The sequence below is a fragment of the Cetorhinus maximus genome, chromosome 3 (assembly GCF_964194155.1).
Source record: "Cetorhinus maximus chromosome 3, sCetMax3.hap1.1, whole genome shotgun sequence".
Lineage (NCBI taxonomy): Eukaryota > Metazoa > Chordata > Chondrichthyes > Lamniformes > Cetorhinidae > Cetorhinus > Cetorhinus maximus.
This window is the reverse complement of record NC_135881.1, coordinates 4,488,665-4,506,424: the sequence shown is the minus strand read 5'-3', so window position 1 is coordinate 4,506,424 and position 17,760 is coordinate 4,488,665. Positions and strand designations below refer to the sequence as shown.

Below are 17,760 nucleotides of genomic sequence, written 5' to 3'. Positions count from 1 at the left end.
GCACTAACAAAATCCCCTGCGAGGACATTGGTCCTGGTCCTGTTGAGGACCCCCCTCCCCAAGAACCAGTCCCAATTCCCTCAGGAATCTAAAGCCCTCCCACCTACACCATCTCTCCAACTACATATTTATCATCTCTAGCCCATTTCTGTACTCACTAGCACAAGGTACTGGCAGCAATCCAGATGACTACCTTTAAGGTCCTGCTTTTCCATCTCCAAGCTCCCTGAACTCTGCCACAGGACTTCATCCCTTTTTCTGCCAATGTCATTGGTACCAATATGGGCCATGACCTCTGGCTGGTCACCCTCACCCCTCAATGTCCTGCAGCATCCTTGGCACTGCCACCAGGGAGGCAACACGCCATCCCAAAGTCATGACTGTGGCACAGAAGCACCTGTTCCCCTCACTACAGAATCCCGTACCATTCTTCTTCCTGCTCTCCCTCCACCCCATCTCCCCATGCAGGTCGAGGACTTGGCTCTGCCTGCAATGCCCAGATGAACCATCACTCTCATTGGTATTCAGAACCAAATACCAGTTGAAGAGCAAGATGCACTCATGGAACCCCTGCCTTGCCTGCCTGGGCTTCCTCATATTTCTGGCAATCACCTATTCCCCCTCTGCCTGCACACATTAAGCTGCAAGGTGACCACCTTCAAGAATGTGCTATCCACAAAGCTCTCCGCCTCATGGATGCCGCATAGTGACTCCAGTCACTGCTCAAGCTCCAAAAATCCTGAGCTCGAGCTGGTCTAACTGGCGATATTTCCTAGATGATCACATTAAGTGTCCAGCATTTCCCACATGACACAGGATGTGTATTCCACAGGACTGAGGTATCCTGCCATACCTTTACTTTCCAGTCTATTAATAAGGAACACACTTACCAATTTGCTCCTTCTCTGGTTAGGACATCAGAATGGCTATTTTGCAGATGTTACTTTTGATGTTGGCAGTTTGGTTGGAGGCTCTCTCTCCTCCACTTGAACTCCTCGGTCTCCACCTAGATCTGCTGCCACTGATTCTCGAGCTGCTCTGTAACTAGAGTACAGCTGCAACAGTAGCATCTACCTGACAAGGTGGGAAATTCCCCGGTATGTCCTGTCCACAAAATTCAGGAGAAATCTATTCTAGACAATTACCACCCTCTCAATCTACTCAATCATCAACAAAATGATGGAAGGGGTTGTCCATATTGCTATCAAGTGGCTCTTACTCAGCTATAACCTACTACACAATACATTTCAGCAACTCACCAAGGCTTCTTAAACAGCACCCGCCAGACCCATGATGTCTACCACCTAGAGGGACAAGGGTAGCAGGCGTATGGGACCACCATCTGGAAGTTCCCCAAGTCAGACTCAATCACCACTTGGAAATATGTCGCCGTTCGTGCTGGGTCAAAATCCTGGAACAGCACTTGGGTGTCCCTACACCACATGGACTGCAGGGATTCAAGTCAGCGGCTCACCACCACCTTCTCAAGGGCAATTAGGGATGGGCAATGAATGCTGACCCAGCCAGTGATGCTGACATCCAGTGAAGGAATAAAAGCTGGAATGGCAGCAGTCAGCACCATTTTATCTCAGGATATGGATGACACTGGCAGGCAGCATTCACTGCCCATCCTGAAATCAACTGCAGCCCCTATAGGGATGGTGCTCCCCATTGAGGAATGTGTGTCTTACGCCTCTGACCTCCTTGGCCCCTTCAGTGAAACACTGGGTCCAGCTCAGGTTTGAGAAAGTTTTATTTCCGATAAAAGATACAATATTGAAGGCAAAACCAACGAGAAAGTTTAAAATCACTGGGTTTATATTAAATGAAAATATACAAAACATTTACTTTCCATCATGTTTCTGCACGTAGGGAAGGTGACTGTAGTGAAGAGAGGGAGGGGTGCTGGACTTCTGACAATACATGGGAGCTTCATCCTGCTCACGTTTCTCACTGTATAGAGAGAAATGTTTAAGACAGATTATGTTTTACATCTCTGCAGTCCTCACCTCCTCCCCCACCATCCAGACCCGATTCTTCTGTTACCAAAGCAGGTGGGCAGGGGACTGGTGTGTAAGGTTCACCAACATAACGTTCTTTGCTCATCACGGGTCAGTCATTCAACATTCCCATCTGCTCACCCTCACCCCACTCTGCCCAGGGCAGGAGCCATTCAGTATCTTCCCATTCCCTCTTCTGTTCCCTCCCACCCAGAAACATCGAGAGAGGGGGAAAGAAATTAAGAATACGATGGGGCAGAGAAAATTTTTTTTTTTAAAAAAAACTCCAAATTGTGATTAGATGTACAAAAATAACTACATTTTAGAATATCGCCTGAGAGAGGTCTTTGTTTTGGCTGGGGAGAGTAGTGCTCAAGGTCTCATGGTGTAACAGTCTGGGCCAGCACTGGCGATTTCTCCCTAACCTTCACAAGTTCAGAACATCCACCCTCACTTCAGTGATTCAGGGGAATGGCGCTGGAGGAGAGGAGTTCACAACAGGAGATAGGTCCTGGCTTTTTAAAATTTAAAAAGTTGCTATTTTTACATAGGTGTTTGGGTGGCATGTGCACCCACAGTGAGAAGCAGAAAGTCCAGTCTCTGTCTGCAGCACTGGCCTCTGATGGTTTTCATTACTTCCTCCACCAAACGCAAATTGGCCAAAATATTCACACTGCCGACCACAATTCGTTATCTATATCACACGGTGCAATACTCTCTCTCTGTCTCTCTCTCTCCACTACAACGTATATCCTGTCCCCTCCTGTCAATCCTGCACCCTATGTGCACAAGGCTGTCTGCCCCAGTTATTAAGGCTGTGCTGGTGCCACCACAGGTCTGGTTAATACGAGGAGTGCGTTTTACAAGACTCACCTTGGCTTTATTCTGTACAGGTAGGTAAAGTTTGAATTCTGCCGGGAGCTCGTCCTCAGAGTACAGCCTGTCAGAGAAGTAAACACGCCGGATCCGACAGTTTGCGTGAATCTGGGAAACAAAACAGGGTAACTCTTTAACTCACCACCTCCAGCGACAATAAGAGTCAACACAACGTGCTCTGCAAATCGGTGAGGGGTTTGGATGAACACACCTCAGATTCCAATCACAACATTCAGGAGATTGACACGAAGAAACCATGAGTAAAAGTTGAACAGATTGGGCCTGTAAGCATTGGAGTTTAGAAGGAGGAGAGGTGATCTTATTGAAACACAAGATCCTGAGGACAGGGTGGATACTGAGAGGATGTTCCCCCTTGTGGGGGAATCTAGAACTAGGGGGCACAGTTTAAAGGTAAAGAATCTCCCAGTTAAGACGGAGATGAAGAGAATTTGTTTCTCTCAGACAGTTGTTAGTCTGCAGGACTCCCAGACAGCAGCGAGACAGGATTGTTGAATATTTTTAAGAATGAGTTAGACAGATTTTTGATCGACAAGAGGGGTGAGGGTTATGGGGGGGGACAGGCAGGAAAGTGGAGTGAGGCCACAACCAGATTACCACGATCTTATTGAATGGCGGAGCAGGCTCAAGGAGCCGAATGGCCTACTCTTGCTCCTAAGTCCTATGTTCCTATTTAAGCGGTTGATGAGCCCCACCACTACCCAACACAGCTGCTTAATCCTGGCTTCCCACCAACCTGGAAATGTCAGAGCCGACAGCAACTCCTCTGCTCCCGCCTTCCCTCCCGACTCTGCCCCCGTCTCACCACAGTCGTCCCTCCCTCCCACAACGCCCCACCCCACCCCACCTCACCTGCACTCGCAGCGTCTCGATGTAATTGGTACCATAGGCTCGCCGGGTGAAGTCGGACAGGTTAAACTGGATCTGATTCCAGCCATCATCCAGTCTCATGGGCATGGTGCAGATGAAGGGCTTCACCCGCGTTGTGCTCTGGTAGTTACTCGCTCGAAATCGCCGGCGAACATTCTTATCATCGAGAACCTGTGAGGGGAGAGCAGAGGCAGTCAGAACTGGAGGAGGGTGGGGTGGGGGGGGAAATACAAGGAGGGTGGGGAGGGGGAACAGGCAGTCAGGACTGGGGATTGGAAGGAGATGGAGAGCAGGCTATAGAGGTCAACAGCACAGAGAAAGGCCCTTCGGCCCATCGAGACTGCGCTGGTCAAACAAGTACCTAACTATTCTAATCCCATATTCCAGCACTAGGCCCATAGCCTTGTGTTCCATGGCATCGCAAGTGCACATCCAAATACCACTCAGGCTTCTTTTGTCAGGGCTGGGAGCAAGGAAGGGCCAGGAAGTGAGGGTTGGGCAGGCGGCGGGAGGGAGGAACCTTCTGCAGGCCCTGACCAGCCTCAGACACAATACGACACAGCAGCCACTCTCTTTCTGCATGCCAACAGTTCCCCACTGGGAGGGCCGACAATCCCACCGGGCTGGTGGTAGGGAGAGGGCCGGGCAGGGAAGAGATTGCAGCAGGAAACCACAGGAGCACAGCAGATTGAGCAGAGCTGCATTAATATGTCTGCCACAGAATCACGGCAGCCTGAGCCCGGAGCTGGGTCAGTGTCCGACACAGAGTCACGGCAGTCTGAGCCCCGGAGCTGGGTCAGTGTCCGACACAGAGTCACGGCAGTCTGAGCCCCGGAGCTGTGTCAGTGTCCGACACAGGGTCACAGCAGTCTGAGCCCGGAGCTGTGTCAGTGTCCGACACAGGGTCACAGCAGTCTGAGCCCGGAGCTGTGTCAGTGTCCGACACAGGGTCACAGCAGTCTGAGCCCGGAGCTGTGTCAGTGTCCGACACAGAGTCACAGCAGTCTGAGCCCGGAGCTGTGTCAGTGTCCGACACAGGGTCACAGCAGTCTGAGCCCGGAGCTGTGTCAGTGTCCGACACAGGGTCACAGCAGTCTGAGCCCGGAGCTGTGTCAGTGTCCGACACAGGGTCACAGCAGTCTGAGCCCGGAGCTGTGTCAGTGTCCGACACAGGGTCACAGCAGTCTGAGCCCGGAGCTGTGTCAGTGTCCGACACAGGGTCACAGCAGTCTGAGCCCGGAGCTGTGTCAGTGTCCGACACAGGGTCACAGCAGTCTGAGCCCGGAGCTGTGTCAGTGTCCGACACAGGGTCACAGCAGTCTGAGCCCGGAGCTGTGTCAGTGTCCGACACAGGGTCACAGCAGTCTGAGCCCGGAGCTGTGTCAGTGTCCGACACAGGGTCACAGCAGTCTGAGCCCGGAGCTGTGTCAGTGTCCGACACAGGGTCACAGCAGTCTGAGCCCGGAGCTGTGTCAGTGTCCGACACAGGGTCACAGCAGTCTGAGCCCGGAGCTGTGTCAGTGTCCGACACAGGGTCACAGCAGTCTGAGCCCGGAGCTGGGTCAGTGTCCGACACAGGGTCACAGCAGTCTGAGCCCGGAGCTGTGTCAGTGTCCGACACAGAGTCACGGCAGTCTGAGCCCGGAGCTGGGTCAGTGTCCGACACAGGGTCACAGCAGTCTGAGCCCGGAGCTGTGTCAGTGTCCGACACAGGGTCACAGCAGTCTGAGCCCCGGAGCTGTGTCAGTGTCCGACACAGGGTCACAGCAGTCTGAGCCCGGAGCTGTGTCAGTGTCCGACACAGGGTCACAGCAGTCTGAGCCCAGAGCTGTGTCAGTGTCCGACACAGGGTCACAGCAGTCTGAGCCCGGAGCTGTGTCAGTGTCCGACACAGGGTCACGGCAGTCTGAGCCCGGAGCTGTGTCAGTGTCCGACACAGGGTCACAGCAGTCTGAGCCCGGAGCTGTGTCAGTGTCCAACACAGGGTCACAGCAGTCTGAGCCCGGAGCTGTGTCAGTGTCCGACACAGGGTCACAGCAGTCTGAGCCCGGAGCTGTGTCAGTGTCCGACACAGGGTCACAGCAGTCTGAGCCCGGAGCTGTGTCAGTGTCCGACACAGGGTCACAGCAGTCTGAGCCCGGAGCTGTGTCAGTGTCCGACACAGGGTCACAGCAGTCTGAGCCCGGAGCTGTGTCAGTGTCCGACACAGGGTCACAGCAGTCTGAGCGCACCCCCCAACCCCATCCCCACACATTCACTGTCCCAGTGTCGGGGGACCATGTTACACTCTCACCTGGACTTCAAAGGTGAAATATTTCTTCAAGTTCTTGATGATCATCACCAGGAAGGGCAGCTTGATTCCCAAGGTCTTCTTTGGATCTGCCGGGCAGGTGATGTATGTGGTACTGAAAGGGATTTCAGTCACAGTTAGTATCAGCTCAAACGTACTCTGAGGCCCAGTGCCAGCTGCCAGCTCCTGGACACACCATGAACCTGCAAATAGTTTATGAATAGACAGCAGAACCTGTGAGGCTATCAGGCTCGCTCCCCGCAGAGGGACCCAGTTATTAATGTTCAAACCCTCCGTGTGGGCTGCAATCCTTGTATCCTATTCAAACTTTCAGAACACTACCTGGGTTATTGTATTCCAAGCATCACTCAAGGTGCTGATGCTCTCCTTGCACAGCAGCCCCACCCACCTGAACCTACTCTCCCCCTCCCCAATCCTCAACTCCGCCCTCCCAAACAAACCCCAAGGTGCTGAGGCCAATTCTGCGCCCTCTCTCTCACCCATCAGCTGTAGTGGTTTAACTGAATAGACATGGGGGGGGTGAAGGAGGGGCTGGGCTGCATGTGTGGCTGAGCTCTGAACTCCGTTCACCCGGAAGCTCACTCCCAGGTTAGAGCAGGATGACCCCAGCAGGACTCACCTGACATTGGTTCCTTCAACCTCCAACACCAGGGACTGGATGTCATTGTCTGTAATTCTTTTTATGTGGCCATTTCTCACCTAGAATTAAACAGAATAAATATATAATTTAAAATGGAATGATCTGGGTCTGGATTTAACAGTCTGGCAGCAACTCGTAGCAGAAATGAACATTCTGTAGATCTTTTAGATCATTACATGAATCTGTTAGCGATAATGATAGCAGCTTGTCTGCACTGCCTTGTACACAGCAAGGCACCCACAGTTACTTCACAGACAGAACGAGCAGATACAGAGCAGGAAGTGGGAGCTCAGGGGAAGGGGGCGATAAGCCTGTTCACTGAGCGATAAAGATGGTGAGGGATACAGCCTGGTGGACAGATTTAAGGAGGGAATCCCCTAGCGTAGCCGATGCCTCGCCCAACACCAAACAGGGAAGGGGAAGGAAGCAAACGGCACAGTAAATCCAGATTCAGGAGAGAAACAAGGTGGTGTTACTGCTGCAAGATAACCAGCACCAGTGAGAGAAACAACAGGAACCTCAGAAACCCAATCAGCCAGAGCAGATTAGGGACCACACACACGTCCCTTTTCCAACCTGATTTACTCACTAGTCTGTCAGTTCTCAGCAATAATCCAAGGTGAGAAATTACCAACCACAGTCGACAGACGAAAATGATTTCTCTCCACCGAAGCACAGGCCATTGTTAGCAATTTTTTTATTCATTCACAGGATGTGGGCTTCGCTGGCTGGGCCAGCATTTATTGCCCATCCCTAATCGCCCTTGAGAAGGTGGTGGTGAGCTGCCTTCTTGAACCGCTGCAGTCCATGTGGTGTAGGTACACCCACAGTGCTGTTACGGAGGGAGTTCCAGGATTTTGACCGAGTGACAGTGAAGAACGGCAATATATTTCCAAGTCAGGATGGTGAGTGGCTTGGAGGGGAACTTCCAGGTTCCCATCTATCTGCTGCCCTTGTCTCTCTAGATGGCAGGGGTCATGGGTTTGGTAGGTGCTGTCGAAGGAGCCTTGGTGAATTCCTGCAGTGCATCTTGTAGATGGTACACACTGCTGCTACTGTGCGTCGGTGGTGGAGGGAGTGAATGTTTGTGGATGTGGTGCCAATCAAGTGGGCTGCATTGTCCTGGACGGTGTCAAGCTTCTTGAGTGTTGTGGGAGCTGCACTCATCCAGGCAAGTGCAAGTATTCCATCACACTCCTGACTTGTGCCTTGTAGATGGTGGACAGGCTTTGGGAAATCAGCAGGTAAGTTACTCGCCACAGGGTTCCTAGCCTCTGACCACTGCGGTATTTATATGGCTAGCCCAGTTCAGTTTCAATGGTAACCCTCAGGATGTTGATAGTGGGGGATTCAATGATGGTAATGCCAATGAACATCGAGGGGCGATGGTTAGATTCTGTCTTGTTGGAGATGGTCATTGCCTGGCACTTGTGTGGTGCAAATGTTACTTGCCACTTGTCAGCCCAAGCCTGGATATTGCCCAGGTCTTGCTGCATTTGGACATGGACTGCTTCAGTATCTGAGGAGTTGTGAATGGTGCTGAACATTGTGCAATCATCAGCGAACATCCCCACTTCTGCCTCATGATGGAAGGAAGGTTATTGATGAAGCAGCTGAAGATGGTTGGGCCTAGGACACTACCCTGAGGAACTCCTGCAGTGATGTCCTGGAGTTGAGATGACTGACCTCCAACAACCACAACCATCTTCCTTTATGCTCATTATGACTCCAACCAATGGAGAGTTTTCCCCGATTCCCACTGACTCCAGTTTTGCTAGGGCTCCTTGATGTCACACTCGGCCAAATGCGGCCTTGATGTCAAGGGCAGTCACTCTCACCGCACCTCTGGAGTTCAGTTCATGTATCCATGTTTGAACCAAGGCTGTAATGAGGTCAGGAGCTGAGTGACCCTGGTGGAACCCAAACTGGGCATCAGTGAGCAGGTTATTGCTAAGCAAGTGCCGCTTGATAGCACTGTTGATGATCCCTTCCATTATTTTACTGATGGAGAGTTTACTGATGGGGCGGTAATTGGCCAGGTTGGATTTGTCCTGCTTTTTGTGTACGGGACATACCTGGGCAATTTTCCACATAGCTGGGTAGATGTCAGTGTTGTAGCTGTACTGGAACAGCTTGGCTAGAGGCACAGCAAGTTCTGGAGCATAAGTCTTCAGTACTATTGCCGGAATATTGTCAGGGCCCATAGCCTTTGCAGTATCCAGTGCCTTCAGCCATTTCTTGATATCACGTGGAGTGAATTGAATTGGCTGCAGACTGGCATCTGTGTTGCTGGGGACCTCCAGAGGAGGCCGAGATGGATCATCCACTTGGCACTTCTGGTGTTGTTAAAGTTGCTCCATCAATATCTCCCATTTAACTTTGCCATGTCAGAGGGCTCTGACAGCTAGGTGGCTCTGAGGAGCCAGTTTCAGAAGTTCCCACCATAGAAACACAGAAAATCGGAGCAGGAGTAGGTCCCTCAGTCCTTCGAGCCTGCTCCACCATTCAATATGATCATGGCTGATTCTCTATCTCAATTACATACTCCCGCTCTCTCCCCATACCCCTTGACGCCTTTAGAGTCTAGAAACCTATTTCCTTCTTAAATATATTCAGTGACTTGGCCTCCACAGCCCCCTCTGTGGTAGAGAATTCCACAGTTCACCACCCTGAGTGAAGAAGCACTCATCTCAGTGCTTAATGGTCTGCCCCATATCCTGAGACTGTGACCCCTTGTTCTAGACCCCACCCCACTCAGCCAGAGGAAACATCATCCCTGCATCCAGTCTGTCCAGCCCTGTCAGAATTTTATCCCCTCTCATTGTTCTAAACTCCAGTGGATACAGACCTAGTCGGCCCAATCTCTCCTCAATCCCGCCATCCCCAGAATCAGTCTGCTGAACCTTCGCTGCACTCCCTCTATGGCAAGTGTATCCTTTCTTAGGTTAAGGAGACCAAAACTGCACACAATACTCCAGATGTGGTCTCACCAAGACCCTATACAGCTGCAGTAAGACATCCTTGCTCCTGTACTCAAGTCCTCTCACAATGAAGGTCAACATACCATTTGCCTTCTTAACTGCTTGCTGCACCTGCATGCTTGCTTTCAGTGACTGGTGTACAAGGACACCCAGGTCCCTTTGTACATCAACATTTCCCAATCTATCTTCATTTAAATAATACTCTGCCTTTCCGTTTTTCCTACCAAGGTGGATAACTTCACACTTATCCACGTTATACTGCAGAATTCCTTGTTGACTAGAGCAGCAATCAGTGGGAATGACTGTTCTTCTCAGTCACTGCCAGCGTTCAGTGGCTTCTCCTGCCTACCCCTTGCTCACTGACACCAGGGTGATCACTACCCCAGCTTGCTCAGCACTGGGAAATTACTGGTTTAAAACATCCTCTGGGGAGCTGTTGTTCTTAAACTGACGCAAGAGAGACAAGGCTTTAACCAACCTGCATGCACAAGGTGTTGAAATATTGGAAAATGGGCCTCTCGGCACAGCTTGAGACTGTAACCTTCAACTAGGGCCAAGATACATTACTAAACTGGCCATGGCTGATAACAATGTAAAGCTTACGAAGAGCATGCCCTGGTGTTGCTCTGTTAAGCATCATTCAGGGGACTGAGTCATTGTCCAGCTCTGGGATGGAGCAGACTAATATTCAGGCTAGTCTTGGCCCCTCCTCCCTCACCATAATCTGTGTTCCGCACCTTCTCTCATTCTTTTTGCCAACCTGTATCATGGTGACCCCCTAAGATGGCACCCAAATAATTCTGTGACCATTGTACAAGACAAAGCTTCAAAAAGCACCAAAATCTTCAACATGTCAGCCAATCTCCACAAATACATGATTTTACAATCCGCCCGAGGCTCGGCCCCGAGGGAGCGCCGCGACGCCCGAGGCTCGGCCCCGAGGGAGCGCCGCGACGCCCGAGGCTCGGCCCCGAGGGAGCGCCGCGACGCCCGAGGCTCGGCCCCGAGGGAGCGCCGCGACGCCCGAGGCTCGGCCCCGAGGGAGCGCCGCGACGCCCGAGGCTCGGCCCCGAGGGAGCGCCGCGACGCCCGAGGCTCGGCCCCGAGGGAGCGCCGCGACGCCCGAGGCTCGGCCCCGAGGGAGCGCCGCGACGCCCGAGGCTCGGCCCCGAGGGAGCGCCGCGACGCCCGAGGCTCGGCCCCGAGGGAGCGCCGCGACGCCCGAGGCTCAGTTGTTTAGGTGAGGTGTTAAACAGAGGCCCTGTCTGTTACACAGGAGTTGACATTAAAAGATCCTGTGACCCTATTTTGAAGAAGGGCAGGTGCTTTCTCTCTCTCTTTTTTACCTGGACCTGCACCTTAAGTGCCGTAAGCTGCAGGGCTATGGGCCGGGTGCAGGAAGGTGGGATTAGAAAGGGCACCTGGGTGTCCTCAGGCTGGCATGGACAAGATGGGCCGAATGGCCTCCTTCTGTGCTGTAACCTTATGGTTCTATGGTGTCCAGGCCCAATATTTATTCCTCAACGAACATCACTAAAACAGATTATCTGGCAATTATCACATTGCTGTTGGTGGGAGCTTGCTGTGTGCAATTTGGCTACTGCATTCCCTAAATTATAAAGTGACTACACATCAAAAATTACTTCATTAGCTGTAAAGTGCTTTGGGATGTCCTGAGGTTGTGAAAGAATATGAGATACAAGAGCTGGAGTCAGCCAGGTGACCCTTCAAGCCTGTTCCACCAGTCACTTCAATTCAACTTTCCTGCACTGTCTCCAAATCCCTTAATGTCCAAAAATCCATCAATCTCATCTTTGAACACACTCAATGACTCAGCATCCGCTGCTCTCTGGGGTACAGAATACCAAAGATGCACAACACTTTGAGAAGAGGTCTCTCCTAATCTCAGTGCTAAATGGCTGACCCCTTTATCCTGAGACTGACCCAGTGTCCTCGATTCCCCAGCCCTGCCAACTAGGAGAAAAGCTTTCTCACCAGGATATCTTCAGTGCTTTCCTCCCTCACCATGTACACCGAAAGACTTCGCATTCTCAATGAGTTCAACCTCCATCTCAACTCCATCATGGTCCCTCTGAATTCATGCCCTCTTAGCGTCCCTCCATGTAAATTCCCCAACCGATATTCAACAGTCACCCCAATGAACTCACTGACTCACGTGGTCTCGTTCTACCCATTGTATAAATCAGAAGTAAGGCCAACTCTGATCACTTTTCTTTAATTCTTTCATGCAATGTGTGTGTTAATAACAAGGCCAGCATCTGTTGCCCATCCCTAATTGCCCTTGGACCGTGTGCCTTGCTGGACCATTTCAGAGGGCAGTTAAGATCATCTCTAAAACATCTCACTACTCCAGGATCAACTCGGAATGCAAAGGTAGCCCCCCAGCTTCTTTTCTCTACTGCAAACCAACTTAATAAATTCCTCTCCCACCTACACCTCCAACAACAATTGAGGGGAGATCACAGATTTGTTTGTCACGAGGATTGAGACAATCTGATCAGCTGTCTCTGCTGTGTCCCTCCCTTACACTAGCCCACCTGGCCAAACTTCCTATAAATCTCCCATGCCCTAGCCTTGAACTTGCATCTCTCTCTAGTTTCTCTTCCATCTCCACTCCTGCCTTCTCCGAGTTCATCTTGTACACGAGACCCACCTCCTCCTCCCTCAACCTAATTCCTGCTAAACACCAAAGCTCCCCTCCTGGTTCCCATGGTAGCCGATAATAACAGCAGTTCTCGCTCTTAAGAAACTGTCCCTCTTTTCAATCCGCCAACATCAGCCCTCTACTCAAAGAACAAACCTAAGCCCCCACTGTTCTTGCAAACTACCATTCCGTCTCCTACCTCCCTTTCCTCTCTGAAGTGTTTGATTGTCTTGTCACCTCCCCAATCCATGCCCACCTTTTCCAGGACTCCACAGAATCATAGAAAGAGGTCAGCTGGTCCTTCGTGTCTGCGATGGCCAAAAAATGACCCACCCAACCTAATCCCACTTTCCAGCAGTTGGTCCTTAGCCCTGCAGGTTACTGCATTGGAGGTGCATATCCAGACACCTTTTATATGAGTTGAGGGTTTCTGCCTCTACTCCCCTTTCAAGTAGTGAGTTCCAAACCCCCACAACCCTCTGGGTGAAAAATAATTCCTCATTTCCCCTCTAATCTTTTTACCAACCACTTTAGGTCTATGCCCTCTAGTCACTGACTTCTGTGATAAGGTAAATGGGTCCTTCCCATCCACTCTATCCAGGTCCCTCAAAATTTTGTACATCCCAATCAAATCTCCCCTCAGCCTCCTCTGTTCCAAGGAGAACAACCCCAGCCTGTCCAATCTTTCCTCATAACTGCAATTTTTCAGTCCTGGCAACATCCTCATTAATTCAATTACATCATTTCTGTATTGAGGTGACCAGAACTGCACACAGTACTCAAGTGGTGCCCAACTAATGTTTTATGTCATTCCAGCACAACCTCCCTGCTCTTATATTAAATGAAAGGATTCCTCGTGCTTTCTTAACCACCTTATCAATCTGTTCTGCTATCTTCAGGGATCACTTCCTTTACACTTCTCAATATTCTGCCACTTATTGTGTAATCCTTTGCCTTGTTTGACCTCCCGAAATGCATCACCTCACACTTCTCTGGGTTGAATTACATTTCCATGTTTGAATCCCTCCAATCAAATCACAGTCGAGCTATCACCACTATAACAGTACCTTATTTATAAGTCAAAAATGACATCCTACCTGACTGTGACAACAGGAAAACCCTCTCTCCCATCCTTCTCGACCTGACTGCAGCCTTTGACATGGTTGATCACACCATCCACCTCCAAAACCTCGATTTTTCTTTCCAAACGCAAGCTCTGAATCTACAGACTGGCTCCTGGTGTTGCTCCGATATACCCCGCTCTTGTACGCTCGTTCTTATACACCCTGCTGGCTCATGTAGCCCATCCCCAGCTCCGCTCCAGTTCTATCCCACCACTCACCAAGTGAAGACTCAGTCTCTTCGTGCTGTTTTAAGCCCTGTCGTTCCCTTTCGCTCACTATGACACATCTTAAAACCTAACTCTTTGACCAAGCTTTTGCTCATCTGACCTAATATCTCCTGATGGGCTCAGGTGTTATAAAGTCAGTGTCATAAAGGTCCACAGGACAGAAAAAGACCCTTTGGCCCATCCAGTCTGTGCCGGTCAAACAAGTACCTCCACCTATTCTAATCCCATTTTCCAGTACTAGGCCCATAGCCTTGTATGCCATGGCATCGCAAGTGCATATCCAAATACTTCTTTAATGTTATGAGGGTTTCAGCCTCTGCCACTCTTTCAGGCAGTGAGTTCCAGATTCCCACCACCCTCTGGGTGAAAAGATTCTTCCTCACATCCCCTCTAAACCTCCCGCCCCTCACCTTAAATCTATGGCCCCTGGTTATTGATCCCTCCACCAAGGGGAGAAGTTCCTTCCTGTCTATCCTATCTATGCCCCTCATAATTTTATACACCTCAACCATGTCTCCCCTCAATCTCCTTTGCTCCAGGGAAAAATAACCCCAGTCTATCAATCTCTCCTCATAACTAAAACTCTCCAGCCCAGGCAACATCCTGGTAAATCTCCTCTGCACTGTCTCTAGTGCAATCACATCCTTCCTATAATAGATTCCAGAACTGCACGCAATACTCTAGCTGTGGCCCAACCAGCGTTTTATACAGTTCCAGCATAACCTTCCTGCTCTTATATTCTATGCCTCGGCTAATAAAGGCAAGTATCCCACATGCCTTCTTAACCACCTTATCTACCTGTCCCGCTAGCTTAAGGAGCCGGTGGACATGCACACCAAGGTCCCTCTGATCCTCGGTACTTCCCAGCATCCTACCATTCATTGTGTATTCCCGTGCCTTGTTTGTCCTGCCCAAGTGCATCACCTCACACTTATCCAGATTAAATTCCATCTGTCACTGATCAGCCCATCTGACCAGCCCGTCTATATCCTCCTGTAATCCAAGGCTATCCTCCTCACTATTTACCACCCCACCAATTTTCATGTCAGGCCCGCATCGCCGCAGCTAACTGCTCATGTTTTATAACTACTCCTGGTAAACGCCTGAAGGGCACTATATAAATGTAAGTTGTTGTTGTGCTTTGCTTGGCGCTCAGGAGGAGTGGAGGATGAGGATGGGGGGGGGGGAGGGAATAGGGCTGGGAGGGGGGGGGGGAATAGGGCTGGGAGGGGGGGGGGGGAATAGGGCTGGGAGGGGGGGGGGGAATAGGGCTGGGAGGGGGGGGGGGAATAGGGCTGGGAGGGGGGGGGGAATAGGGCTGGGAGGGGGGGGGGAATAGGGCTGGGAGGGGGGGGGGAATAGGGCTGGGAGGGGGGGGGGGAATAGGGCTGGGAGGGGGGGGGGAATAGGGCTGGGAGGGGGGGGGGAATAGGGCTGGGAGGGGGGGGGGAATAGGGCTGGGAGGGGGGGGGAATAGGGCTGGGAGGGGGGGGGGAATAGGGCTAGGAGGGGGGGGGAATAGGGCTGGGAGGGGGGGGGAATAGGGCTGGGAGGGGGGGGGGAATAGGGCTGGGAGGGGGGGGGAATAGGGCTGGGAGGGGGGGGGGAATAGGGCTGGGAGGGGGGGGGGAATAGGGCTGGGAGGGGGGGGGGAATAGGGCTGGGAGGGGGGGGGGAATAGGGCTGGGAGGGGGGGGGGGAATAGGGCTGGGGGGGGGGGGGAATAGGGCTGGGGGGGGGGGGAATAGGGCTGGGGGGGGGGGAATAGGGCTGGGAGGGGGGGGGGAATAGGGCTGGGAGGGGGGGGGGGAATAGGGCTGGGAGGGGGGGGGAATAGGGCTGGGAGGGGGGGGGGAATAGGGCTGGGAGGGGGGGGGAATAGGGCTGGGAGGGGGGGGGGAATAGGGCTGGGAGGGGGGGGGGAATAGGGCTGGGAGGGGGGGGGGGAATAGGGCTGGGAGGGGGGGGGAATAGGGCTGGGAGGGGGGGGGGAATAGGGCTGGGAGGGGGGGGGGAATAGGGCTGGGAGGGGGGGGGGAATAGGGCTGGGAGGGGGGGGGGAATAGGGCTGGGAGGGGGGGGGGAATAGGGCTGGGAGGGGGGGGGGAATAGGGCTGGGAGGGGGGGGGGAATAGGGCTGGGAGGGGGGGGGGAAATAGGGCTGGGAGGGGGGGGGAAATAGGGCTGGGAGGGGGGGGGAAATAGGGCTGGGAGGGGGGGGGAATAGGGCTGGGAGGGGGAGGGAATAGGGCTGGGAGGGGGGGGGAATAGGGCTGGGAGGGGGGGGGAATAGGGCTGGGAGGGGGGGGGAATAGGGCTGGGAGGGGGGGGAATAGGGCTGGGAGGGGGGGGGAATAGGGCTGGGGGGGGGAATAGGGCTGGGAGGGGAGAATAGGGCTGGGAGGGGGGGGGGAATAGGGCTGGGAGGGGGGGGGAATAGGGCTGGGAGGGGGGGGGAATAGGGCTGGGAGGGGGGGGGAATAGGGCTGGGAGGGGGGGGGGAATAGGGCTGGGAGGGGGGGGGAATAGGGCTGGGAGGGGGGGGGAATAGGGCTGGGAGGGGGGGGGAATAGGGCTGGGAGGGGGGGGGGAATAGGGCTGGGAGGGGGGGGGAATAGGGCTGGGAGGGGGGGGGAATAGGGCTGGGAGGGGGGGGGAATAGGGCTGGGAGGGGGGGAATAGGGCTGGGAGGGGGGGGGAATAGGGCTGGGAGGGGGGGGGAATAGGGCTGGGAGGGGGGGGGAATAGGGCTGGGAGGGGGGGGGGAATAGGGCTGGGAGGGGGGGGGGAATAGGGCTGGGAGGGGGGGGGAATAGGGCTGGGAGGGGGGGGGGGAATAGGGCTGGGAGGGGGGGGGGATAGGGCTGGGAGGGGGGGGGGAATAGGGCTGGGAGGGGGGGGGGAATAGGGCTGGGAGGGGGGGGGAATAGGGCTGGGAGGGGGGGGGGAATAGGGCTGGGAGGGGGGGGGGAATAGGGCTGGGAGGGGGGGGGGAATAGGGCTGGGAGGGGGGGGGAATAGGGCTGGGAGGGGGGGGGGAATAGGGCTGGGAGGGGGGGGGAATAGGGCTGGGAGGGGGGGGGGGAATAGGGCTGGGAGGGGGGGGGGAATAGGGCTGGGAGGGGGGGGGAATAGGGCTGGGAGGGGAGGGGGGGAAATAGGGCTGGGAGGGGGGGGGCGGTGTTGGAATGGTCGAGGCCGCGGCGCTGTCCGGAGGAGGAGAACCCGCTCCCCCAGCCCTGATTCCCGGACACACCAGCTCCGGGGTGGGGGAAACAACCCGAGCCCAATGCCTGGGGCCTAGTCCCTAGTCCCCCCCGCGCTCCCCCGGCCCTGAGCGTCGGGCCTGGCGATGAAGCCTCGGCCTCTCCTACCCCCACCCCCGGCTCCGCCTCACCTTCTTGTCCCAGATCTGCAGGGGTTTGCTGCCGATGCTGTAGAGGATGGAGAGGAATCCGCTCTGGAACGTGTTCTTGAACATCTCGGAGCGCGGCCCGGACCCGGGGCCCTAGCAACGTCCGGGTGCAACCCGCGGCTCCCGAACAAAGGTTCCGGGGGGGGGGATGAAGGTTCCGCCCGCACAGCCGCAGCTCGGTCCGCCGGGTCTGATATGTCTAAAGGGCCGGGGGGAGGGGGGTTGGTCAGGGGTTTTGTGGCGGGGGGCGTGGAGGGGTGTCTGGGGGGGGGGTTGGGGAAACCGGGCGCCCCGGAGCCTGTGAGGGGGAAGCGGGCCTGGAGCTTCTGTTTAGAGAAGCGGCGGCCGCGCCTGCTCCAGGCCGGTTGCTAAGGCCCGTTGCTATGCGACTCGCCCTTTACCCCGCCCCCCTCTCTATCCCTTGTTGTGTGTTTGGGGCCGGTGTTACCATGGTTTCAGCGCACCTCGCCCTCTGATTGGTCAGGACCCTTCCCGCCTGCCCACCCTATCAGCTCGCGAGCTCCTGTCGGCGGGCGCTACCCTATTTGCATAGCGCTCCCTCCGATTACCGCCATTGGACGGACGTGGAGTTTTATTTACATGCCGGCAGGATACGCGCCGGCAATTGGTAAC

General features: G+C 54.0%; 1 protein-coding gene across 1 annotated transcript; it reads right to left on the bottom strand.

The window, feature by feature from the left end:
* Positions 1–1,735: 1,735 nt before the first annotated feature.
* On the bottom strand, positions 1,736–17,509 carry cfap20 (cilia and flagella associated protein 20). The gene is made up of 6 exons (XM_078536122.1): positions 17,110–17,509; positions 6,695–6,774; positions 6,058–6,169; positions 3,747–3,935; positions 2,874–2,984; positions 1,736–1,953 (listed from the first exon to the last, which is right to left on the bottom strand). Exons 1-6 carry the CDS (start codon positions 17,191–17,193, stop codon positions 1,951–1,953), a joined length of 579 nt encoding a protein of 192 aa, XP_078392248.1. The 5' UTR covers positions 17,194–17,509; the 3' UTR covers positions 1,736–1,950.
* Positions 17,510–17,760: the final 251 nt, after the last annotated feature.

Coding starts and splice junctions, on each gene's coding strand:
- cfap20 (XM_078536122.1), bottom strand. CDS start 17,193: ATGTTCAAGAACACGTTCCAGAGCGGATTCCTCTCCATCCTCTACAGC. Junction 3,936..6,057: donor ATTTCACCTTTGAAGTCCAG/GTGAGAGTGTAA, acceptor CTCCCCTCACAG/GTTCTCGATGATAAGAATGT. Junction 2,985..3,746: donor TCGAGACGCTGCGAGTGCAG/GTGAGGTGGGGT, acceptor TTTGTTTCCCAG/ATTCACGCAAACTGTCGGAT.